This window comes from Panthera leo, chromosome B3 (assembly GCF_018350215.1).
Source record: "Panthera leo isolate Ple1 chromosome B3, P.leo_Ple1_pat1.1, whole genome shotgun sequence".
Taxonomy (NCBI): domain Eukaryota; kingdom Metazoa; phylum Chordata; class Mammalia; order Carnivora; family Felidae; genus Panthera; species Panthera leo.
In genome coordinates this window covers 52,358,698-52,383,958 of record NC_056684.1, presented here as the reverse complement: position 1 = coordinate 52,383,958, position 25,261 = coordinate 52,358,698, and the positions used below count along the sequence as shown (strand labels likewise).

The window sequence follows — 25,261 nt, the reverse complement described above, 5'->3', positions numbered from 1 at the left end:
TATATTTCAGTTGGAAATCTGAATATGATGCTCTGTGTATTAGCTGTCCCTAATCCAGATGGCCTTCTGATACTTGTCTTGAATGCTCCTGCTTGGTGCCTACTTTTTGGTGAGGACGGAGGAACTTATAGGGAAATGTAAGAGGCTATTTTTCATGGGTAGGAAACCACTGCTGCTCCTCCCCCTCCTGAGTTGTAAAAATAAACAAAAACCAAAGCCTGACACACACAAAAACTAAACTCAGTATGTTCTAGACAAGCCAGTACTCACTGGTGAGCAGTAAGGGAGAGCTAAAAACAACCTATGCCCAAAATATCCTTGCCAAACACAATGAGTCAGAGCATTTTAATGTCATTTTTGATAACATGACTGCTACCTCACCTGTGTCCTATAGGGCTAAGTCCAAATGGGCAGTTTTACATCAGAAAAAAAAAGTCTGGCTGCAATTAAAGCATTTTATCCATTCACTTTTCTATAATTTATGCAGTATATTTTAAAATGAGACATTTACTTAGGGAATGTATTGCAGTTTTCCGACACAGTGACATTCATTAGCTCCCAGCAGTAACCAAGGCAAGCAGGGGATCATCAGCCTTGTTTTATAAATGAGGAAACTGGTTCACAAAAAGAACAAGGGCACAGCGTGTGCTCAAATTCTGATGGCCAAGAAGCAGTTAAAGCGTGGCCTCAAACCTGGTTCCTTGTGGCTCAGTCTACTCCTCCAAGGCAGTACTAAACTACTCTGGTTCAAGACAGGTCAGCTGTGGCCACAACAAATTCAGAATTTAATTTAATGAAGGAGAGAGATGTTTTGGCCAGAAAGTGCTAAGAGAGACCTTAGGCAACGATGAAATATTCAGAAAGAGTATTTCTAAGATTGTGCCCTTAATTTTAAATTTCTGCTTATATTACATCTTTTGGATAGCGTTTTCGGATTTATGTCTTTTGGATTTCTTTCAAATTTCAGTTTATGTTAAACAACATAACTTTACATTTTTTAAAATTCCTTTGCCTCCAGAGAGGCCTAGACCTTTTCTTACAGACGTGATGGTTTCCCTTCATTTTTTTTTTAAATTTTTAAAAAATATTTATTTTTGACAGAGAGAGAGAGACAGAGCATGAGCAGGGGAGGGGCAGAGAGAGAGGGAGACACAGAATCCGAAGCAGGCTCCACGCTCCGAGGCATCAGCACAGAGCCCAACGTGGGGCCCGAACTCACCAGCCATGAGATCATGACCTGAGCTGAAGTCGAACGCTCAACCGACTGAGCCACCCAGGCACCCCAATTTTTTTTTCTTCTTGTTTTCTCCTCTTCCAACTAACTCCTCATAGGTAGTAGCAAAGCATGATCAAGAGATCACCCTGGGGTGCCTCAGTGGCCCTGAGTGAGTCATTTGAGCATCTGACTCTTGATTTTGCCTCAGGTCATGGTTCGCACCCTGTGTTGGGCTCCGTGCAGACAGTGGACAGTGCAGAACCTGCTTGGGATAATCTCTCTCCCTCTCTCTTTGCCCCTCCCCCACACTCACACCCTCTCCCTCTCTCCCTCAAAATAAATAAACTTTAAAAGAAAAACATACCACCCTATATCAAAAATAATAATAGCATGAGAAAAAAAAAAAAAGAACACAAGGGATTATGTCTGTTTTGAACAAATTCCAGCCAAGGGCAGACAACTGCTGTTCCCATGCATGCACCTATACGTCACCCTCAAGGGCTGGACCTGTGCAGTTCTGCTTCTACCAGCTCTGCTGCATTGACACCTAAGGACACCTGTTTCCTGCTTAACGGAAGACCTGGAAGAGCAAGAAAGGGAAGAGAAAATGAGGGGAAAGTCCTGTTTGCCCCCCAGAAAGCAGATTCCTTTGGGGAAGTGGGGGACGGATAAATATGGGAAATTTTCGTGGAAGCTTAAGATTTATTTAACCTGATACTTGAATAAAAATTGAGACCAAAAAAACCCTTTAATTGTAAGTAATGTATTGCTTAAGTCTTACTGCTATAACCTGTACATATGATACAAATGAGGTAAATAAAAGCTTAATCCTCAACTCAAATGAGCACAGTGACTAAAAAACACTCTCCAAAGTGACTTCATGAAATCTAAACTAGAATTCACCAGTGTCTCAGAGCATGGTAGTTTTTATTTCTCCTTCTGATCATATTCTGTGTTTAAACTATACCTCAAACAAATCAGTTCAAATATTATGAAAATGCAAAGGCTACTAATACCCATAATTGATTTGCTTTTAGATTACTGAAACTTTTTAAAAAATTACTGAACTTTTTAAAAAATTCCAATTATAATAATAAAAGCAATTAAAATGGAGAAGCTGTCACCATTTCAAAAATAATTTAAAAATCAATTTTATTTCTATTTGTTGAAAAAAATTACAGACTCAAATATGAAAACATAGTTTATTTTCTCATTCAGGCTTTTGTAGTTTATTTTTACAAAATAGCAGACAAAATTTGGTTCTTTATATTAATACAGAATATGTAATACATATCGAAATATATATATATATAGCACTTAAATTATAAACACATAGCAAAATCAGCATCACTTAAACAGCAACCATATATTTCACATCATTAGGATTTTTCAGAAGATAAACACTGTTTTCAGCTTGAATATGTATATAGTCTTTGATGCTTTATGTTAACTAGTATTTACAAAAACTAGTCTAAAAACTACCATCACCCACAAAAGTGATGATCTTTAGGATACGATTTTGCTCTCATGCCATAATAAAGACTTAAAATCATAGAAAGCTGGAGGAAATAATCACGTCAGTGCAATTGCAGTAGGTGAAACTATTTGGTTGTGATTTAAGGATGTATATACTTTTGAATCTTTAGTTGTTGGTTTCTTCATGATCCAACCACCTTTTAATCCAGGTTAGATTATCGTCCCTGATCATCTAACTGTGATAGAGGGAAGCTGCATAAGGACTGTCTTCATCTCTGAAAAAAAGTGAAAATTCAGCATAAATCAGTGTTTTAAAATGATATTCGGATAACTAATACATATACTGTACTTATTATATAACTTAATATCCACTTGCCAAAGAAGTGCAGGAGTACATCAATGTATAATATTTTGCATGTCTTGGATGAAATGTAAATACTCATTAGGATAAATACTCATTAGATGCATTTTATTGGCATCTCAGTTACTGGAATAAAGAATGGTACTTGCTTTATATTTATATTTTCTATTACATTTAAACAAAATGTATTAAATTATAAAATTATTATATTCATATTTGTTTATAGTTTTTATATGCCACCTTTTTCTCCAAAGGGCTTGATGTGCCTACAACAAATACATATAATAAGATGAATTAGAAATAAAATATCAGGATTAAGGAAAGGAGAAGGATACAAATATATTACCCATATGAAATACTGTACTAGTTGAACTGAAAATCAGTTTTAGTTGCAAGCTTCCTGGTAGCCAGGGCAAAAAAAAGCAAACACAATAGCTTGTGCCATTTTTGGAATCATAAAGGAAGAAGAAAACCAATTCTATAGGAGAGAGAAAGATTTTCCCTAACAAAGAACAAAGAAAAAAGCTCACATGAAAATCACCTAGTAACAAATAATGGACAAGGTCTTTGACAAATTTATTGGGATCAGTATTTCACAAGTATTCCCTAGGGCATTGCTTCCTTTGAAGGAGTAAACTAGATGTTTCTGCTTGGCTGCCATCCAGGACTGCTAGCTGGACAGTTATGCTACTAAGGCAAAGAAACAAACTTTAAAAAAAAAAATTATTTTATTTATTTTTTTAGAGAGAAGGAGTTCAAGTGGGGGAGGGGGTGGAGGAGGGGGGGAGACACAGAGACAGAGACAGAGACAGACAGACAGATTGGTTCTTAAGCAGGCTCCACAATCAGGGTGGAGCCTGATGTGGGGCTCAATCTCACGACCCTAGGATCCTGACCTGAGCCAAAATCAAGAGTCAGACACTTAATCAACTGAGCCACCCCACCACCCCCAAACTTTTTATAACAAGTAACAGAGCTAAAAACAAGCACATTGCAATAGATAAAGCCCTATGCAGAATGCAATAGCTCTTTTTAGACCTCATATATTAAAAATGACTTTCTAGAATTAAAATACAGTTTTTAAAGCAAAAGAGAAAAAAGGAAACAGAAGCAGAGAGAAAACAAAACAAAACTCAGCAAAGCAAGGACATCGTAAGAGTAATTTATTCAGCTTCTGACATTTTACCAGCATATTTTTACCTGCTCTCTTCTTTTAGTTTCTTGGCTGCCTGTGTTGACAACTTAATCTGCAAGTCTAGTCTCTGCAGGAAATCTCTAGCTGACACTTCTTCAGGTTGTACAGGCTGAACATCAGATTCTTGAGGACTGGAAGGAGAAAGGTCTTCCCCCGCTGCTGCTGGCTCTTCTTCATGAGAAAAACTGCTATCAACAGTTTCATTTTCTGGAGAATCTATCGAGTTAAGTCCATTAAACAACAAAGGCTTCTCTGATATAACTGGGATGTTCAAAGTTTTCTTCAGAAATATACAATCATTCGTAAACAGTTTATTTGCCCTTTTAATCTGCTCCATCTAAAATATGAAAAAGGAAACAGAGTTTTATGTAAATAAATCCATTAGTAGGGTTTATTATACAAGCACCTAAAAATATCTGGGCTTGTTGTGCAATGCTTTCTCTGAATTTGAGATTCTTTTTTTTTTTTTAATGTTTTATTTACTTTTGAGAGAGAGCATGCGCGTGCAAGTGGGGGAGGGGCAGAGAGAGAGAGAGAGAGAGAGAGAGAGAGAGAGATAGAGGATCTGAAGCCAACAGTGAGATCATGACCTGAGCTCAAGTCAGACACCCAACCAACTGAGCCACCCAGGTGCCCCTGGATTTGAGACTGTTAATTTGGGTTTAGTTACCACCCCAGGTACCCCTAGTTACTTCAAGAGATGTCAGGAAATTGTTTCTCAACTTTAAAAAAGGAAAGCCTAATTTCCCCCCCCACTATTATATTCGCCCTACAAGGCAGCTTTTACCAAGCAGCCTTCAACCCCTGAAATTAAAAAATGTAGAATTTTTAGCACTTATTTTGTAAATTCCAGTCTTGTTTTAACATTTCTATTATTTGATTAAAAAAAAAAAACTAGTACTGTTATTTTACTTACAGGGTGCTTCCTATGTCTCTGGAATTGTGTTTGGTAAATATAATGGATACAGGAGCTGGTACAGGGACAAATACAATGAGAATTTGCAAGAATGGTGCAGACTGGGGTTGCAGTTGTTAAGAAAGGCCTCAAGGAGAAGGTGGAGTTCTGATTTTGATTCTTCTGACTTTAGATGGGCCTTGAAGAATGGGCAGAAGCAGTAGAGGTAAGGAAAGGAGGTGGGCAGCACTTTACATACAGTATCTCGTATTTCCTACCCCGGAGAAGGTATTTAAAGATTCACTTTACAAATAAAACAAACAAAACTCATAGAGATTATGTATCATGGAACCATCGTAAACTGGCAGATGAAGAAGCTGGCATTTAATACAGTTTCTAGAACCTCGAACTCTTTCACACCTGCGGAAGCTTCGTGCAGACCACAGAGATGGGAGCTGGGGGAGAAAGGGAGAACAGAATTTACACGGGTTGGGTAGTAATCGAGATACTATCATCTCCTTTTTGCAAAAGAAGAAAAGGACACTCCAGAGAGATAAGTGGGTGCTTCAGTCCACAATGCTGTGAGCGCAGGCAGGGCTGCACGTCTGTGGGCTCCCAGCAAACAGGAGAAATGCGTGCACTTGGCGTTCACCACACGGCATTAACAGCGTCCGGGGATGCCAGGCTCCTCCGCGCCCCACGCCATCGAATTTTCACCTCAGCTCCTTCTTGGGAGGCACAGAACCGAGACAGTTTGGTAAGATAACGAAGCACACAGGCTTAGGAATCTGACAGACCTGGTTTCAAATCCCAGCTCCTCCAACACCAAAGGTCTCAACACAAGCTTAGCTTGTTACTTCTTTCATTCAGCCTGTTTCCTGGTGTGTAAAATAGGTACCCTCTAGCCTTCACAGGGTTGTCGGGAAGATTAAATGAAAGATTATATACATGCTTGTTTAGAGGAGACAGATAGGTAGGTAAGTAGATAAAGAGACAGGATATATAAGAGAAAGAAAATATTTAGCAGCAGATGATACTACTCTCTTTTCCAATGAAGAAATTGAGATGACTGATTTGACCAAGTGCCTACAGTTCTTTAAATGTATGAGCTGGTATTTCTGTCTGACTCTGAAGTCAAGATAAAAGTGCATGACTAATGGGACCAAATTATGGGATCTTTTAATGCCAAATTGACTGTGAGTGAAAAAATTAGATTTCTATATCAAAGAGCCTGAAAAAACAATAGCCGACTAGTAAATGGACCCTCTATCTCCTGATTTCTTACTATAAGCTGAATCTACACAAATAGTACAGTGAAAGCTTTTTTTTCTTTTAAAGGTACTACATTAAAGCATCCTTTGTGTAGAGTGGGTTGGTCTTTTGTGTTCTAGTTTCTTGGTAAAGGAGAGAAGGTGAGGGTGGGAAAGAGAGGCATGAATAGGCAGGGGCATTTAGGAGACAAAATTAAAGTCTAAAAATCCTAAGTATCTCTGGTCTAGGTTAGGCTTCAATGTGAGTGATTTAAAATAATTCGAATACCTTATCCATAACAGGTTCAGGTATATCGACTCTGCCTTTAATATCCCCTTCGGGTTTTTTTTTCCTATTTATCAGCTAGCATCCACATCCTCCATCCTAGTATGTGGGCTTCCATTGGCACAGAACAACTGCCCCCTTCCCCACTCCAGGGTGAGCATATGACTCATTCTTGCCCTTTGCAGTGTCACAGTGTCCTCGCTTTCATGATAGGTCACAGTCCCATCTTGGAATGATTCAGAGATGCAAGGACACTTTTGCTGGGTCTGGGAGGGGAAAGGTCCTCCATTTTCTCTACCAGGAAGAGCAGCAATCTGTCCACTTCATGGAACCCGAAAACAAGGCCACCTTGGAGGAAAGCAATCAGACCTCTGAATCAAAGCCTAAAGCCAGAATACCCTAGGGCCTTTGTGTTCTTGAGCTAATAAATGCCATTGTTTGTTTGTTTGTTGTTGTTTTGCCTAAGCCAACTTGAGTTAGGTTTTCTGTCTCTTGTAAATGAAAGAGCCTTCACTGATACAGTGCTCTTTGAAATGCTTATTGGCAGGGGTCTACCATTTTCTGAGAATAATGAAGGAGGACAGAAATTGACAGGGAACACCAGATCTCATTGCTGAGGCAGAACTGAGAACACCAAGCATAAACTGTGAGTTCCTTAAGGACAAGCACTTTTATTTCTATAGCTTCCTTGAGGCTAACAAAGATCTTGTACAAACTAAGTGCTTAGGGTGGAAGGATAGATAGATAGATAGATAGATAGATAGATAGATGAATTAATTAAAACAGGTTAGAGGAACAGGCATAAAAGATTAACCCCAGGAGGTAACCAGAAAGGGACAGTAAGTCATCTGTTGTGTTACTCTCCCTTTAAATACACCCTCACCATCCAATCGATCCCCAACTCTTCTTGAGCCTGTTCCGAACTCCAAGAGGCTGACCTCTTAAGAACTGCATTACCTAAGCCATGTCGTTGGCATTCCAGTGGGAGTTCCAATGGAAGGCACCAGCAGAAAGACAGCACCGTGAATGACTCCAGTAGCTGCATTCCTCTATGGCAGAGTTCCTGCCAGGTAACCCCTCCCTCATCCCAGGCTCCAGCTCTCCCCGTGTGGGGTACACCACTTCTTCCCCTGGCCCTTTAAGCCTAGTGGTAATATCTTCCTGCTGTTGCTAGTCTCAGGTTGCTTCACCATCCCTTCTTGGTTCCCTCAACCCTGCTCCCATTCTATAAATGTCCCTTGACTAGGGGCGCCTGGGTGGCTCAGACGGTTAAGTGTCTGACCGGCTCAGGTCATGATCTCACGGTCTGTGAGTTCGAGCCCCGCATCGGGCTCTGTGCTGACAGCTCGGAGCCTGGAGTCTGCTTCAGATTCTATGTCTCCCTCTCTCTCTGACCCTCCCCCACTCACTCTCTCTCTCTGTCTCAAAAATAAATAAACATAAAAAAATTTTAAAAAAATAATAAAAATAAATGTCCCTTGACTAAATTCTCTTTGGCCACACCCCCTGAGCCCACTGTTTCTTGCCAGAACCCTGACCCATACATCTATCATTCAAAGCAAGACAGGCCATCACAGCCAGGCAAAGGGCCAGTGACAGGAATACAAGACAAGGTGACTGAATCAACAGCTGGGTACAGTTAAGGAGCACAGGGAGTAACAGGGTTGTCTAGGTTCTTGTGCATCATCCCACTGATTCACCCATAGAATTGCCTCTTGAATTAGTCTATAAGCTTCTGGAAGTTGGAGACTGTGCTATCTCCATCTCAGTATCATCAACAAGCATTTCAGGTATACATTCACTCTACGGTCTAGACTCTGAGATGATACACAGGATGCCAGCATCAAGGACACCAGAGAGATCCAGACACAGTTAGCATCAACGTGGGGAACAATCTAAGAACCGGCAGATTTGAGTCTGAAGGTGAAAACAGGTCAATGAGTTTAATACAGGTAGTAGTTGGAAACATGGGCTCCAGGGCCATACTTTCTGGGTTCAAACCCTGGCTTTGCCACTTTCTAATCATTAACGGTTCTGTTTTCTTTTCTGTAAAGTAGGGATAATAATAGTACCTCCCATGCAATATGATCATTATGAGGATTACACGAATCAACTCAGGTATTTAGAACAATGCATAGCCCCCAGGAAGCCCTCAAAAATAATGATAATAGTTGCTATCATATTATTAAATGTGGTTAAAAAGGAGAAAGTAACAGGCAAGGGCAGATCCTAACATGTATTCAGCAGATGAGAAGGAAGGAGGTAGGAATTTCTCACAATAAAAAATATTTCTCCTACAAAGTAAGAATACATAAAAAAATTTCATACAGACATGCCTGGATAATTAACATTATATGTTGTCAGTGCCCTGAGGTGTGTAAGCTTTATGTTTTTTTGCCCGAAGGTGATAAATTTGATCTTAACTTGTTCTCCTCTACAAGTAGTGGCTTGAACCAACTGCACAGGCTGCAAACTCTGTACCTGTAGTAAAGTTAAGGAATTAACCAGCCATGCAAAAAGCTAGGAGTGGGTGGGGAGGGGGGAGCATTCTGGGGAGAAAAAGCAGCTGCAATGCCCCAGCACAGTAAAAATGTAGTGTGGCTGAAGTGTAGGGAGTAATGAGCAAAACTCCAGGCTACATAGGACCTTGCATGCCAAGGGATAAAATTTAGGTGTTACTTTAAATGTGATGAGAAGCCACTGGAGGGTGAAGGGAGTGACACAATCTGATTACAGTTAAAGGGCACTCAGGCAGCTTTGTGGAAAATGGACTGGCAATAAAGAGGCATCAGTGGAAACAGGAAGCCTAGTCACGGAGGAAACCACAACAGCACAGACAAGAGACTAGGGATAATCCCAAACAGTGAAATGATGTTTTAGGAATGTTTTATACTTTTATCTGAACATAGATGGGTCTAATGTTCTGGGAATGTCACCTCACATAAAGCTAAGAAAAGTCATGATCCAACCCAAGGAAGAGCTGGAAAACTCTAGAGTTTTCCCAACCTGGCTCTGTTCAACATTTCCTAACACCCAAAATTTACTTTATTTATTTATTTTTCCAAGCACAGAGCAGCTCAGATGCTATCAGGTGAAAAGTTTGAAATTCCTCTGAACTTTTGTCTCCTAGGTTTAGAACTAGAAACCTTGTGTTGAAAGATCTTGTCAAAAGTTTAAGACTTTCAATATAAGGAAGAAGTCACTATAAGAGTTTTCCATGAATGAATGGACTCCCTGGAGAAATAAAGAGGAGCTTCTATTAAATCTCATCCAGGGCACACACACTTGTCAGGAGTGTTACAGAAATAAACACTGAAGCTCTGGAATATTCTAATCCTGGTAGTCCATGATTACCAGAGATAAATGATTATGTTAATAGTAAACAGTCCAGTGTATTCAAATTCTATTATGCTTAACTGCAACTGTAATAAAAAGCCATCAAGGTTTGCTGTTAAAAACATATATAGAGGGGCACCTGGGTGGCTCAGTCGGTTGAGTGTCTGACTTCGGCTCAGGTCATGATCTCACAGTTTGTGGGTTCGAGCCCCGCATCAGGCTCTGTGCTGACCGCTTGCTCAGAGCCTGGAGCCTTCTTCAGATTCTGTGTCTCCTACTCTCTCTGCCCCTCCCCCGTTCACGCTTTGTCTCACTCTGTTTCTCAAAAATAAATAAATGTAAAAAAAAAATTTAAAAAAAAAAAAAAAACCATATATAGAATAATGATAGCTGCCTCAAATTTTGGATATCACAAGGATTTGAATTGTCATACCCTTTGAAAATTGCGGTTTTCTGGCACTATCACAATGCAGATCTGGGTTGTGTTCGGAACACATAAAGCAAAGGACAGTAAATTAGGACTCTTAGAAGATATTATGATCCCTTTTCTCCACCCTCCCCAATATACAATATTTCCTCCACTCTACTGCTAGAGTTATCCTTCTTTTTTTTTTTTTATGTTTATTTATTTTTGAGACAATGAGAGAGACAGAGTGCAAGCAGCGGAGGGGTAGGCAGAAGGAGACACAGAATCTGAAGTGGGCTCCAGGCTCTGAGCTGTCAGCCCAGAGCCCGATGTGGGCCTCGAACTCACGAACCGTGAGATCATGACCTGAGCCAAAGTCGGATGCTTAACCGACTGTGCCACTCAGGCACCCCTAGAGTTATCCTTCTAAAACAAGATTGGATCATACCAGGCCTTGGGTGGATGGTGGAGAAGGAATTACCTTTGGGGAAGCCATGCTGCCTTCAATATAGAACCCAACTCCTTTGGCTTTAAAAGGAAAAAAAAAATTATTCAATTTATTTAAAAAATTTTTTATTGTCTATTTGCTTTTGAGAGAGAAAGACAGAGAGTGAGCATGAGAGGGGGAGGGACAGAGAGTGAGGGAGACACAGAACCTGAAGCAGACTCCAGGCTCCATGCTGTCAGCACAGACCCCGATGTGGGGCTTGAACTCATGAACTGTGAGCACCGAAGTTGACGCTCAACCGACTGAGCCACCCAGGCGCCCCTCAATTTATTTAAACTAAAAAAAAAAGTTCACCTATTTCTCCCACCCCTCTGTTCTCCACATTTCTTAAAACCCAATTAATGCTGAGAATAAAAAGTGTGACCTGTTCAGAGTGACAAAGAACTACCCTGTGTTTTTTGTGGGCAGATGAGTCAGGGATAGGGATAGCAATCAAATACTTTCATTTCAAAATTCTCTCCCATGCTCAGGATGGAACAGCATGACTCAATGAAATTGGTCACTAAGAAACAGATTACAGAAGAATTAAGTACAAGGTAACAAGGTGGCCACAAGATGACAACCATGGTGACATTAGGTAGAACAAGTGCTATCAATAATTTAAAAACTTCTTTAAAATGATTGCCCTGGGGCACCTGGGTAGCTCAGTCGGTTAAGCATAGGCCTTTAGCTCAGATCATGATCCCACAGTTCATGAGTTTGAGCTCCCCATGGGGCTCAGTGCTGACAGCTCAGAGCCTGGAGCCTGCTTTGGATTCTATGTCTCCCTCTCCCTCGGCCCCCCTCCCGCTCATGTTCTGTCTCTCTCTCAAAAAAAAATAAACATTTAAAAAATAATACTAATAATAATAAATAAAATAAAATGATTCCCCTGTAGGGGTGCCTGGGTGGCTCGGTCAGTTAAGCGCCTGACTTTGGCTCAGGTCATGATCTCGTTGTTCGTTTCTGTTTCTTCCTCTCCACTCCTTAAAAAAGACAAACCCTTCCAAAAACATTTCAGGATACATTCAGAACTAACATTTTTATAGCACTCTGTGGCTTAGAATATATGCATACATACATACAACTTTCATTTGATTATTATTATTTTACAGAAAAGACTTAATTAAAGAACTCTCTCCAGATCATTTTCTAGTAAGTGCTAGATTCACCCATCAGCCCACTGTCTCACACTCTTAAGTTCTAGGTGCTGGGGGCAATCAGACTCCTCCAGTGCCATGTGCTAATTAGGGGGAATAGGATTTACTTCCTTTCCACGCTATTTCAGAAGAACATAGGAGGCACCGTTTATATGAAATCCCCAGAAAAGGCCAATCTATAGATTAGAAAATATATTCGTGGTTGCCTAGGGCTAGAGAAGGAAACAGGAAGTAACGGGGATCTTTTCAGGGTGATGGCACGGTTCTAAAATTGGATTGTGGTGATGGTTGCACAACTCTGTAAATTCACTGAAAGTCCTTGAATACACTTAAAATGGGTTTATTTTGTGGTATGTAAATTATACCTCAATAAAGCTGTTTCTTAAAAAAGAATACATGAGAATCTATTAGACCTCAAACACTTCTGGTAGGGGAAGTGTTAAGAAGCGACTGGAGTTTAGCAGTTCACTGGAAGAAAGTGAGAAGACCCTGGGAATAAAACTGAACAGGAAGTGATTGAGGGCACTGAAGACAATGTGGCCTCTGGAGAGGGGAGCAGACAGGCGAGCTGCCAGGGGGAAAGCAAAGAGACAAAGAAAAAGTTTATGCAAATAATAAGTCCCCTCCCTGTCTCCTGCCCACTTTTAGTCTGTATACTGTTTTCTAGATGTTTTTCCAGGGTTTCCAAACAAAAAGCTCACAGTGGCTGGCTAGCATCAGTGAGTTTCCTCTAGATGCTTGCATCTGAGAGGAGCTAACAAGGTCACAAATGCCATAGCTAAATCTAGAACACGGGGTGAGGGAAAGGGCCTTAATGTCTCAGTAGAGATAAGCACAGCCAGGGAAATTCCAGCCCAAGCAAATTCACGTCTGAGATCTGAACTGCCCTTAATAGTTTCTCAACCCAGCCCAAGTAGTTTCAGTCTCCCAGACCACTTCCTCAAATGCGTCTTTAGTAGAGATGCTCAAATATAACCCTATGTTTAATTTGACGTAAAAACCCCCTGCTGGTGGAAGGGGAGAAAACCAGCACCATCCCAGTAGCAGCAACCTTTCCGTAGGCTGGACAGCGAGCCTCAAACCACACTTTGTAAAATAAGTCACTCAACCCCTACCCTGGCCTCCACCTTTCAGGGTCTGCTCCAGGGCCTACTGATTTCACAGTGGTCAGGCCTGTGGGTCAGGTCCATACATATGTGGAGGACCTGCCATGTGCCGGCCTCGGGCTAACACAGAATGTCCAGAGATGAGTTGGACAAGCAACATGGCTTCTCAAGTAGCTATAGGCTAGTGGAAAGCAGTAGTGGAAAAAGTCACCATGAATAAAAAGAGGAGTGCATGTATCATCTTGTAGCCCCAGCATGAGGCAAAAGGACTCAAACAAGCAAGGCTCAATAAAAACAGGTTAAAAAAAAAAAAAAGTTGGGGGCTCCTGGGTGGCTCAGTTGGTAAGGCAACTCTTGATTTCAGCTCAGGTCATGATCTCACTGTTTGTTTGTGGGATCCAGCCCTGCATCAGACTCTGTGCTGATGGCATGGGGCCTGCTTGGGATTCTGTCTCCCTCTCTCTCTGCCCTCTCCCCTGCTCTCTCCCCCTCTCAAATAAACATTAAAAAAACAGCCAAAAAATAATAAATGCCATTATTAATAATAATGACTTTAAAAGGAATGGTGGGAAGGGTCCTTAAGATATTTTCTAAGGCCATGGCAGAAGAACTGGGGTCCCTCAGGCTTCAGACGTGGCCAGATTCTTGAACATCCACATTCTTCTTTCCTATAGAGAAGCCTCCTGCATCCCTGGGCCCATCTGTAGGGCAGAGATACTCAAATAAAACAGTAAACAAGTAAGCAGAAAATATACAGCATATCAACAAATCATCTAGAACCCAACTACTTCCCACCACCTCCTTTTCTGCTGCTCTGGTCCAAGCTGCCATCCTCTCACCTGCATTTATTACAAAGCCTTCAACTGATCTGGTTTCCATGCCTTGGCACTCGCCCACTACAGCCTGTTCTCAAAGCAGCATCCAGAGTGATCCTTCTAGTGCCTAAGTCAGATCATGTCATTCTTCTACTTGAACTTCTCCAATGCTTCCCAACTCACTCAGAGAAAGAGCCAAAGTTCTTACAGTGGTCTTCAAGGTCCAAATACATGCCATTGCATTGTAAGCACCAGGTACACTACTCCTGGAACTTGCCAATTATACTTCCACCTCAGGGCCTTTGCACCACTGGCTGTTGCTGCTGCCTGGAATGTTCTTCACAGATATCTGCACCCCCCCACACACACACACACACATACAACTTGCCTCCTTCTCAGTGAGTTCTTTGTGGCTATCCCATTTTAAATTATAGCCACCCCCACTAGCCTTCATTATCTCCTTTCCCTGCTTAATTTTCCTTCATATTGTTTATCAATACCTGGCACAAAACATATTTCGTTTGCTTACTTACTGTCTCTACTGACTAAGATATAAGCTCCATGAGGGTATGGATTTCTATTTATTCGCTAATGTATCACCAAAAAGACAGAAGCTGGAAAAAAAGACAAAAAAGGAAAAGGAGATGAACAATAAATACTGTTGGGAAAACAAGGCAGGGAAGGGGAAAGCAGGTGTGAAGGAGGGCTATAATTTGACAGAAAGCAGTCAGGAAGGCTTCAGGGAGGAGACACGTAAGCAGTGAGGGAGCAAGTCGCACTGCCAAGGTCAGCTGCATAATTTGCAGGGCCCAGTGAAAAGTGAAAACGTGGGGCCCTTGTTCACAGAGTACTAAAAACTTCAAGATGGCAATAGTAAAGCATTACACCAAATGCGAGGCTCTTCTAAGCATGGGGCTCCGTGTGACTACCCAGGTCATACACCCATGAAACAAACCTTCCATGCAGTGATCAGGGACAGAGTGTTCCACATAGATGAAACAGCAAGTGCAAAGACCCCAGGAAGGACAGTGCTTTGGGAACAGGCCAAGATGCCATGCTTGTAAAACATGAAGATTGCTGTGCTCCTTCTCTGCATATTCTGATCCAGTAGGCTCAAGGTCAGTTAGGATTCTTTATTTTTAGTTTGCCCCAGGGCATTCCCTTACCCAGGCAAGTTTGAGGAACATATTTATTCCCATATCTTGGGATGTACCCTGCTGCCAGCCATCAAGCATCACTCAAGAAAACCAGTTTCTGTTTTGTTCCCCTGAAAACCAAGGGTTGACAAACAGATCTCCATCTTCACCCCTTGTCAGAGTCACTGTTCTGGTAACACGCTGGTACCTAAAATACTACTGGCTGTTACCAGTCTCTCCCTCTGAGGGACTGAATTCCTGCCTGGTTCCCAGCTGGGTGGCTGGAGAGCTGTCATCAGCAGACAGGCTTCCCTGAGAGTTCCTGCTCCTCTCAGTAACACAGAACCATGCCTGGCTATTGCCAGACAGGGGATATTAAAGTCGAATGTTTGCCTGGACTGACTCTTAATTTCCAGGTGACTGCCCTGGGTCTCTAAATCTCCAACATATCATCACCTATTCCTTTAAACAATTATTTAAATTATTCATAACCTTGGTAGTCAATATTTGAAACTTAACTCATTCAACTTCTTTCTGTTCAGTCACGGAAAGAAAAAAACCTTTCTGCCTTTTTAGCTTCCACCTAAAATCTCAACTTACAACGAGTAAATCCAACTAATATCTGTACATGTGAATTAAAGCAATAACTTCACTGTTACAGTAAGAATTATCACTTTCACTGGTTCTACACAACCAGTGGAAGAGTCTCTAAAAATTTCATCAACTATACTTCAGGGCCCAAAGGAAATGATACACATGTAATAAACCAGTGGTCCTCAATGAAGAGTGAGTTTCTTGCTGGGGAATATTTGGCAATGTCTGGATGGAGGCTGGGGGTCTTACTGGCATCTAATAGGCAGAGCTCAGAGATGCTGTTAAACATCCTACAATGCACGGCACAACCTACACAAACAAAGAATTATAAGGTCCAGAATATCAATAGTGTTGCAGTTGAGAGAGACTCTTTGAGGGTATAGATTACAGTTCCCAACTCATTATACTTAACATCTTAAAACCAAGTCTTCATGAAAGTAGTGAAGAATCTGGTTTACACTTTACCCGAAAGGGGTGATAAGGTTATGAGTAACAGGATCTATATTAAGCAAAAGCATAGATTAGAAAGCATTTGATGAAAAGTAGAGAACTGCAGTCAGCTGTTTCAGAGCTGTAAGTAACGCAAGTGCAGCTGTGTACTAATTCAAATTGCTCTCAGTGAATAAACATACTTAATATCCTTACCTTTCATCCATCTTCCCATCTGTAAACAGGTTAATTATACCTACCTCCAAGGCTCTTTAGGGAAATCAAACTGAGTAAGAACAAGATGGAACAGGACAAATGTAATATCTGGCACACAGCAGGCATTCAGCAGAAGGTAGTTGCTGATACTCCCCAACTCTGCTCTTCTCTGGCTCTGACCCAAACCAGGCTTTATTGATATACATAAGAATTGTAGTTCTATGTTCACATTTGCAAACTCCCAGGAGGACGGAAAGGGACTACCATAGCATAATAATATCAGTATATGCCTGCACAGCAAGATTCCTGGTCTCAAAATGATCTGCTAGGTAAACATATAGTTCCAACTTGAATGTGCAAAATAAATTACTCAGTCTCTGTCATTCTGTGAAGGGCCAGGAAGAGTTTCTCTTTAAGAGAAAGATACAGAGAAGATCGCCCTTCTTCCCATTGCTGTCTTAGGTGTTTCAGGAAAGAACATTGAAAACTGATACAGAACTCAGATGTAAAAAGGCCACCACATAGCTCAGAGTTAATTATAAGTAATTTTAATGAGACAATATGTTCCCTCAGGTTTCCATGTTATTCCCAGAAGTGTAATGCAATACGCCCAGGACACACACACTTATAAATTTATAATAAACACAGCTCTTCAGCTCACCTAGACCCCAGTTCTGGGCTGCTGCTTAGCGACAGGTGTCACATTCACAGTTGCCAGTGAGCCCAGGGGTGTAATTTCACTTCTAAATAAAGCAGCATAATCGATAGAACCAGAACCATCCGGGGGAGACAATCGTACCATCCCTGACATCACAGCGCTTGTTTACAGAGAAAACAAAATTCTCTGCCCCGAGTCAACACCTCAGTTCAGCTTTGAATACTGTGATCTGGCCTGAAAATCGGGTGAACTTAGCTCCCAGGTCCTCTTTGGCCTTCCTCACTGATCTGGGCGGTGTCTGGGCAGGACACCGGGAACTCGATGCACCTACCTGGGGAGGGAGCCTCGGAGGCCTGCCCTTCTGGCTACAGAACCACCTTTGGAGACCACTGCCGGGGTTCTCGGCGCGCGCTGGGAGAGAGCCTGGGGACAGATGGCTGCCTGCCCGACGCCCACTACTCCGTGTCCCGCCACGAGCCCCCGCCCGTGCCACCAGCCCCAGCCGCCGCGGCGCGCCCTGCTCACCGTGACTCCGTATTTGAGCGCGATGCCCTGTAGCGTGTCGCCGGCGCGGACCCGGTGCTCCACATGGCGCTCGATGACGCCGGCGCCCAACGGCGCCCGCACGCTGGCAGTGCTGCCGTACGAGCGGGTCTTGGTGCGGGCCAGGCTCAGCGACAGCTCGGCCTCCTCGGATTCCGAGCCTGAGCGCGAGCGCGCGGGCGGCGAAGGAGCCGAGGGCCGGGGGGCTCGGGGGCCGCCTTCCCGCAGGGACAGCGCGGGCGAGGAATCCGCCATGGGTCCTGCGGAGGCCGCCAGGTCGCGAAGCTCGCCAAGGGGGCGGTGCCTTCGCCGCTGCCGCCTCTTCCTCGGCCTCACAGGGGCTGCGGCAGGCCGTTCCGCGGGGGTGGCGGGCTGGAGGCCGCGGCGGGGAGCTGCGGTCCGGGCATGGCGGGCGCCCCCTCCTGCGCGTCCCACCTTCCCCGGGCGCACCTGCAAGCGGAAGAGCGAGACAAGCTCCCGCAGCTGCCCGGCAGACCGCCGCGGCTCCACCCTGCTCGCCGGTGCCGGGCAAGCCCTGCGGTGCCGGGAAGCGAGGCGCACTGAAGCCCGCGGCCGGGGGGGGCCGAGAGGGGCCCACCCTCAGGAGTCCTCGGCCCCGGGGGGGACCCTGCACCGAGCCCACAGAGCCTAGCGAGAGCCCTGTCCCGACCACTACAAAACACCAAAGCTTTGCTCTGCTTCCTGTATTGATTCCCCAGCACGCCAGCTTTCTCAGACCTCCAAGCTGAAGGGTACTTCCCTCCCCTCACCCGACCACCCTGATGACCTCAAAGTCCACGTCACAGAAAACATTAAGGCCACTGAACACACACAGATTCTCCAGGCCCATCTCAACATTTTGGGGGGGTCGAGGCCTTTCGGCATCATACCAGAAAGGATAGGCCTTTCAACTTTGAACCAGGTGGGTGACTTCAAACTAACCCTCCGGTTGTTTGGGTTTCACGCTTCCCTGCGCACCTGTGCCAATTTTAGTCCTGAGCTGCCAGGCACAAGTGATTAGTTACAGTCAATTCTCCTGGCTCACTAGCTGCATCCATTCTCGTGGCTCACTATTTAAAATACACTATATCTGCACCCATCTTTTTTCTTCTCAGTTCCCTCTTTAATAGGCTGCAATAATAGCTGCCCAAAGTATTATCATTAAATCCACCAATGACCTCTTGTCTGTATTCTTCATCTGAACACTCTTCAACATTCTGACTTCTAACAGTATTCTACATAGAGTGGGTATGCATTTAATCAGAGTCTGATGCCACGATTTCTGTTCTACTCTGGACAGCTCTACAAGAGGAGGTACCCTATAGGCAGGTCAGGAGACCGGAAGTTTAATTCATTGGCTGAAGTTTCTGTATGTAGCTGAGCTGGTCAGAGGCAAAGGAACTAGAGCTTAGGAGACACCACAAAGGAGAGGAGAGGAGCAAGTGGCCCTAACATCACCCTTCCACTCAAAAATTCTTCATTGGCTCCCTGTGGACAATGGCATTAACGTAACTCATACTGGCACCCAAAGTATTGTTTCCATTTTTATTATCCATGCTCTGGCCATATCCTATCTACAACTTATCCTATATACATCCTGCCAGAAAGAGCCACTTGAACTTGCCCCTTTCCTACCTTTCTGTTTACATATGCTATATGCCCCTGTAATGCCACTCTTCAAATGCTGTCCATATTTTTCAAAAATTTAAAGCCCATGCCAAATGATACATCCTCCAAGAAATCTTTTCTGATTCTTCCCATGTGTCTCCCTCCCCTACCTGTCCAATTGTTATTGTTTCTCCATTGAATCCCAAGGCAGTTTGTACCTCTTGTTTAGCATTTAACTTGTGTTTTGTGTCATGTACTATCTCCTCTACACATGCTCCAGTGAGGTGTAACTACATCTTACTCATCTTTTTAGCACCAGAAGTACCTATCTTAGAGCCTTGAATAAAGCACAAGTAGTTAAATTGAGGTGTAATAAAAAGATCCTGGAAGGTAAAATGGATTCTTTAGCAAGATTGTGCCATACATGAATTTTTGAGTAGTGTCCAGTGTGCCCATCTCAGGAACTATAAGAGAGGTGGAATGGCAGAGTTTCAATATATAACAAGGTCAGATAATACTTCAAGAAAAAGAAATAGTCCTCAAAGAATTTGTGGTCTAGTAGCAAGAGAGCATATAATGTATCTTCCACTAAGGAAAAGTTTATAAGCACTGGAAGTTTTTTTTTTTAATTGTTTTAATGTTTATTTATTTTTGAGAGAGAGAGAGAGAGAGAGAGAGAGAGAGAGAGACAGAGTACGAGCGGGGAAGGGGCAGAGAGAGAGAGGGAGACACAGAATCTAAACTGTCAGCAGAGAGCCCGATGCGGAGCTCAAACTCAAGAACCATGAGATCATGACCTAAGCAGAAGTCAGATGCTTAACTGAAAGAGCCACCCAGGTGCCCCAAGCACTGGAAGTTTTTATTTGAAGATTAATGAACTGGATTATATGAAGTGTCATTTGGAAAAAGTTAATTGATTAATTAGGGAAATACTACAAGCTGTATTTCCCTTTTGGAGATTCACAATGAACATTAGAATACTAAAGGCTCTAGAAGGCCTCCAGTGGTAAAGTAAGCTATTGGATTTGGCTTAACACTGTATTTCCCAAGCTTGTTTGACCATGGAAACCCTCCTTCTCATAAATTTAGCAGTTTGGGAAAGGCTAAATTAAAGGGGTGAAATACAGGCCTAGATAAGGAACCAGAAAGATGACCTTGACAAGTCAGAGATTACCGAAAGATAGAACAGTAGGTACGAAAATAAGGGGCAGAAAATGAGTCAAGCAGGAAAAAAGACTAAGTGATGATCTCTTAATTACTTTACAAAATGACCAAGGCCTCTGTAAAAGTGCAAGTAAACAAAAAAAGTACCCAAAAAATAGAGATTCAAAAGCCATCCCACTTCTCTCTCATAAAGGCAAATTTCTAAACTATCCCTAGTTATTTTCAATTTCACCAGCCCTAAGAAATCCTGGGTCATAAAACACCTCCAAATAAGTTATAAAATGCTCTGAAGTAAGTTCTATACAATCCTCAGAATTTTCTCCATGATTCCTTTTTGTGATCTTCACAAGAGTTTCCTGTAGATCTCAGTAATGAATCAGCTTGAATTCATACTTATTTGACATTTTATAATTAGGGTTCTTTGTGAGTTTTTTTTTTCCATAGACATTGGGACTGTTTGCAAATATTCAATCTTCCTGTAAGTTTTTTGATGATTTATCCATAATCCAAATGATAAAAGCTAATATCTACAATTTGTGGATTAGAGTGAATTTTATATATATTTATTTCTCCTTCATCAACCAGAATGTCAATATTGGTGTTCTGTGTATCTACCTACAACACAGAGCAAACTTCACAATTAATGGTGAAGTATTAGAAGCATTTCCTTTGAGGTCAAGAATAAGAAAAGGAATGCTTCTAAGAGACTCTTAAAAACTGAGAACAAACTGAGGGTTGGTGGGGGGTGGGAGGGTGGGTGATGGGTATTGAGGAGGGCACCTTTTGGGATGAGCACTGGGTGTTGTATGGAAACCAATTTGACAATAAATTTCATATATTGAAAAAAAATAAAAAATAAGTAAAACCAAAAAAAAAAAAAAAAAGAAAAGAAAAGGAATGCTTCTATTACTGTTTCTATTTAATTTTGTTCTGGAATCCCTAGTCAGTGCAGTAAGAAAAAGGAGAAAGGGAAAGGAAGACTGAAAAGAAATAAACTGTTGTTTATTGAAAATAGACAACACTAAAATGTTTACACGCAATACAAATAATGTCTACATCGGAACTATCCAAACTTCAAAGTTATAAAATAAAAGATCAATATGCAAATATCAATTGCATCAACCAATCAGAAAATATATTGTGGAAAAGATGACCTTAAATATTTAGGAATAAAGTTAAGAAAACGAGAGCCTGCTTTACCTGGAAAAACTATAAAATTCTACTGATAGATACAAAAGAAGATGCAAATAAAAGCAGAGATTTACCATGTTTATGGATGGGAAGATGCAAAATAATGAAAATATCATTTCCTTCCCAAACTAAAAATAAACTCGTTGAAATTCCAACCAAGGGGCGCCTGGGTGGCTCAGTCGGTTGAGCGTCCGACTTCTGTTCAGGTCATGATCTCACGGTTTGTGAGTTTGAGCCCTGTGTCAGGCTCTGTGCTGACAGCTTGGAGCTTGGAGCTTGGATCCTGCTTCGGATTCTGTGTCTCCCTCTCTCTCTCTCTGCCCCTACCCCACTTGCACTCTGTCTCTGTCTCTCAAAAATGGATAAACGTTAAAAAAAATTAAAAAAAAAATTCCAACCAAAATCCCTATAGGATTCTTCAAAGGACATGACAGGCCTGTCTTAAAATTCATATGGAAGATAAGAGCTAAGAAGAGAAGACGTTTCTGAAGAACTGAGGAAGAGGGACTTACCTTCACAGCCATCAAGACTTACAATGCAGCCATGAGAACTACACCATTGCGGTAGTGCTGCCAGAATAGACAAATATAACAAAGGGACAATGAAGAAAGCACAGAAACAGGCCCATCCATATCAGAGAAGTTAATCTATGACAATGAATGCTGTTGGCACAGTTAATCCTGTGGGAAAAAATCAAATTAAATATCTTCCATACCATGTATCAAAATCAGTTACAGATTGAAGATCTAATTGGAATCTTCTTTAACAAACTTTAACACTTTTAGAACAATATCTTTATAACCTTGAGATAGCAAAAGATCTCTTAAGCAGGATACCAAATTACAAACCACAAAGAATAAAAAAAGGCTGGTAAATTCTATATATCAACATTAAAATTTTCTCTGCCTTGAAAGGTACCTTAAAAGTTGAATAGATAGGTATAAAATGGAAAAATATATTTGAATACACATAACTGACAAAGTATTATTATCCAGAATATATTAAAATGACTATGAGTTATAAAAAGACAAACACTAAAAAAATTGATCAAAATTTTTCAGGAGATAAAACTCAAGTGGCCAACAAACCTAAGGAAATATAATGTTACCACTAAGCAAAGAAATTCAATTTAAAATTACAATTTCATAGGCATGAGATTAGCAAAAATTAAAGAACTGGACGGTTCTAAGTACTGGTGAAATTGTCAAACAAAAGGAAATCTCACATAGTGTTGGCAATATAAATTGGTGCAACTGCTTTAAAATGCTACGTGATAATATCTAGTAAAGTCAAAGAAGCACCTCTCTGGAGTTCTGGTTCTGGCAAGCTGGAAGGTCTCAACTAGTATGAAGTCCTCCTACTACAAATATTTTCAATTTAGATTAATTTTTCAAATAAAATTCATAACTAGGCTGGCAATTTAAAAAGGGACAGCTTTATATATCAAAACAAGAGGAATTTGAAAGCTAGAACAAGAAACAACTTGCCTAAACTAATATATGAAGACATAAAAAGTCTGAACAGTTGTTATAACCATTAAAGAAACTGGATCAGTACTAGAGTTAAAAATCTTGTTACCAAAAAAAAAAAAAAAAAAAAAAAATCAGCCTCCAGAAGATCTTGTTGGAAGATTCTATCAACCTTTCAAGGAAAACACCAGTCCAATCTTATATAAACTCTTTCAGAGAACAAAAGTAGCAGGAACAATGCCCAAATCAGTTCAGTGTATAACCACACACCCAATCCTATAACTATGACCCAAACGAGCTGAGAAAGGCATCCTACTCAGAAACATGGATCTAAGAATCTTAAGACATTGTGAAGCCAAATCAAGCAATGCTTACAAAAAATAATCCATCACGAACATGGACTTTATCCCAGAAATCCAAGGGTGCCTTAATATTAAAACATTAATAGATTAAATGACAGAATAGATGGAACTGAGGAATGAATCTAAGAAAGGATAAGACCTTTAAAAAGAAAAAAATTTTAAGTTTATTAAAATATATTAAAGAAGACTTAAATGAAAAAAAATACTATACTATGTTTATAGACAGGAAGACTCAAAATACAAATTGATCTGTATCTTCTGTGCAGCAGCAATTAATATCCCAATATAGGTTTGCAAGAAACATGACAAGCTAATTCTACAGGTGATATGGAAGAGCAAAGACCCACAGACAGCCAAGATACTTCCGAAGAATAAGCAAAGGGAAACTGCCTTACCAGCCATCAAGAATTATTATGGAGCAATATTTAGGACAGGATGTTATTCATGCTAGGAGACTAATGGATACCAATAGTGCATCCAGAAATAGAATCATAAATGTATGAGAACTTCATCTATGACACAGGTGGCAGTGTAGATCACTGGGAATGGCTATGAAATAGAAGACTTCAGGACAATTGGTCATCCCCATGCTAGATCTCCACTTCCTACCACATACAAAATTTAACTTATGATGGATTACAGACTTCAATATGAAAGATAAAACTTTTAAAACCTTCAGAAGAATATACAGAAAAATATCCTTATGATCTCAGGATAAGAAAATACTTCTTGGGGCACATGGGTGGCCCAGTGAGTTAAGCACCAACTTCATGATCTCATGGTTCATGAGTTGGAGCCCTGCTTTGGCCTCTGTGCTGACAGCTCAGAGTCTGGAGCCCGCTTCAGATTCTGTGTCTCCCTCTCTCTCTGTCCTTGCCCTGCTCGCACTCTGTCTCTGCCTCTCAAACATGAATAAACATTAAAAAAAAAGAAAATACTTATTTATCAAAACAAAAAAGCATTATTCATAAAAGATTGGTAAGCATGAGAACATTAAAATTAAGGACTTCTGCTAACAAAAAGATACCTTAAAGAAAAATTAAATTAGAAGCTAGAAGAAGATACAGATGTCCCAGGAAATGAAAACATTTGAATAAAATCTTTGAATTGTACTTTAGTATTCAAACCCTAGCTAACTCTTAATTTTTTTAATGTTTTTATTTATTTGGGGGGAGGGGGCAGAGAGAGAGAGCGGGGCAGAGGATCTGAAGCAGGTTTTGCTCTGACAGCAGTGAGCCTAATGTAGGATTCAACCTACCAACCAAGGTCATGACCTGATCCGAAGTTGGATGCTCAACCAACTGAGCCACCTTGTGCTCCAAACTCTAGCTAAGTTTTATATGAAAATCAGGAACGAAATAGATTCTGAAAATCTAGGTATTCTTCATTATTTGAACTTAGGCTATCTGAATTTAAAAAGTGCATAAATACTGATAACAAAGAATGTTTCATTTGTAACATATACAACCAACCAAAGGTTAATATCTAGAATATTTGAAAAGCTAACTCCTACATAACAAACAAAAAAACACAAATACCTCAATGGCATAACTAGAATTTTATAGAAGAAAAAAATCTTAGTGGTAAATAAACATGTGAAAAATGCTCAACCTCATTAATAATCAGAAAAATTCACCTTAAGGCCACAAAGAGTAACTATTTTATATTCATCAGATTGGCAAAAGTTTGGCAAGACCAGTTATTGGTGAAGGTAGGATTCTATGCAGTGCTAGGACAAGTACAATTGGTACAATCACCTTGAAAAGCACTCTACCATTATCTTGCAAAACTGTACATGTTCATTTCTACAAATCAGAAATTCCAAAACTAGAAACTGTATATGCCCTGTTGAAAACCTTGCACCTATACACCAGGAAACATGAGAATGTCCATTGTAGCAAT

At 41.1% G+C, this 25,261-nt stretch overlaps 2 protein-coding genes across 9 annotated transcripts in view; one reads left to right on the top strand and one right to left on the bottom strand.

Moving 5' to 3' along the window:
* Positions 1-2,437: 2,437 nt before the first annotated feature.
* LYSMD2 (LysM domain containing 2) lies at positions 2,438-17,832 on the bottom strand. Of its 6 annotated transcripts, none has more exons than XM_042942016.1 (4): positions 17,548-17,623; positions 5,165-5,342; positions 4,254-4,585; positions 2,438-2,967 (listed from the first exon to the last, which is right to left on the bottom strand). In XM_042942016.1, exons 3-4 carry the CDS (start codon positions 4,583-4,585, stop codon positions 2,925-2,927), a joined length of 375 nt encoding a protein of 124 aa, XP_042797950.1. In that variant the 5' UTR covers positions 5,165-5,342; positions 17,548-17,623; the 3' UTR covers positions 2,438-2,924. The 6 variants fall into 6 exon arrangements, with proteins under 6 accessions (XP_042797950.1, XP_042797951.1, XP_042797953.1 ...); XM_042942017.1 differs by lacking the exon at positions 17,548-17,623 and adding an exon at positions 17,026-17,043; XM_042942019.1 differs by lacking the exon at positions 17,548-17,623 and adding an exon at positions 6,683-7,054.
* Positions 17,833-18,122: 290 nt separating this feature from the next.
* TMOD2 (tropomodulin 2) overlaps positions 18,123-25,261 on the top strand; it is a 65,958-nt gene continuing 58,819 nt past the window's right edge. For all 3 annotated transcript variants that reach the window (XM_042942013.1, XM_042942010.1, XM_042942011.1), the window contains exon 1: positions 18,123-18,487. The gene's annotated coding sequence lies outside the window, so the exon portion shown is untranslated. The remainder of the gene's footprint in view (positions 18,488-25,261) is intronic.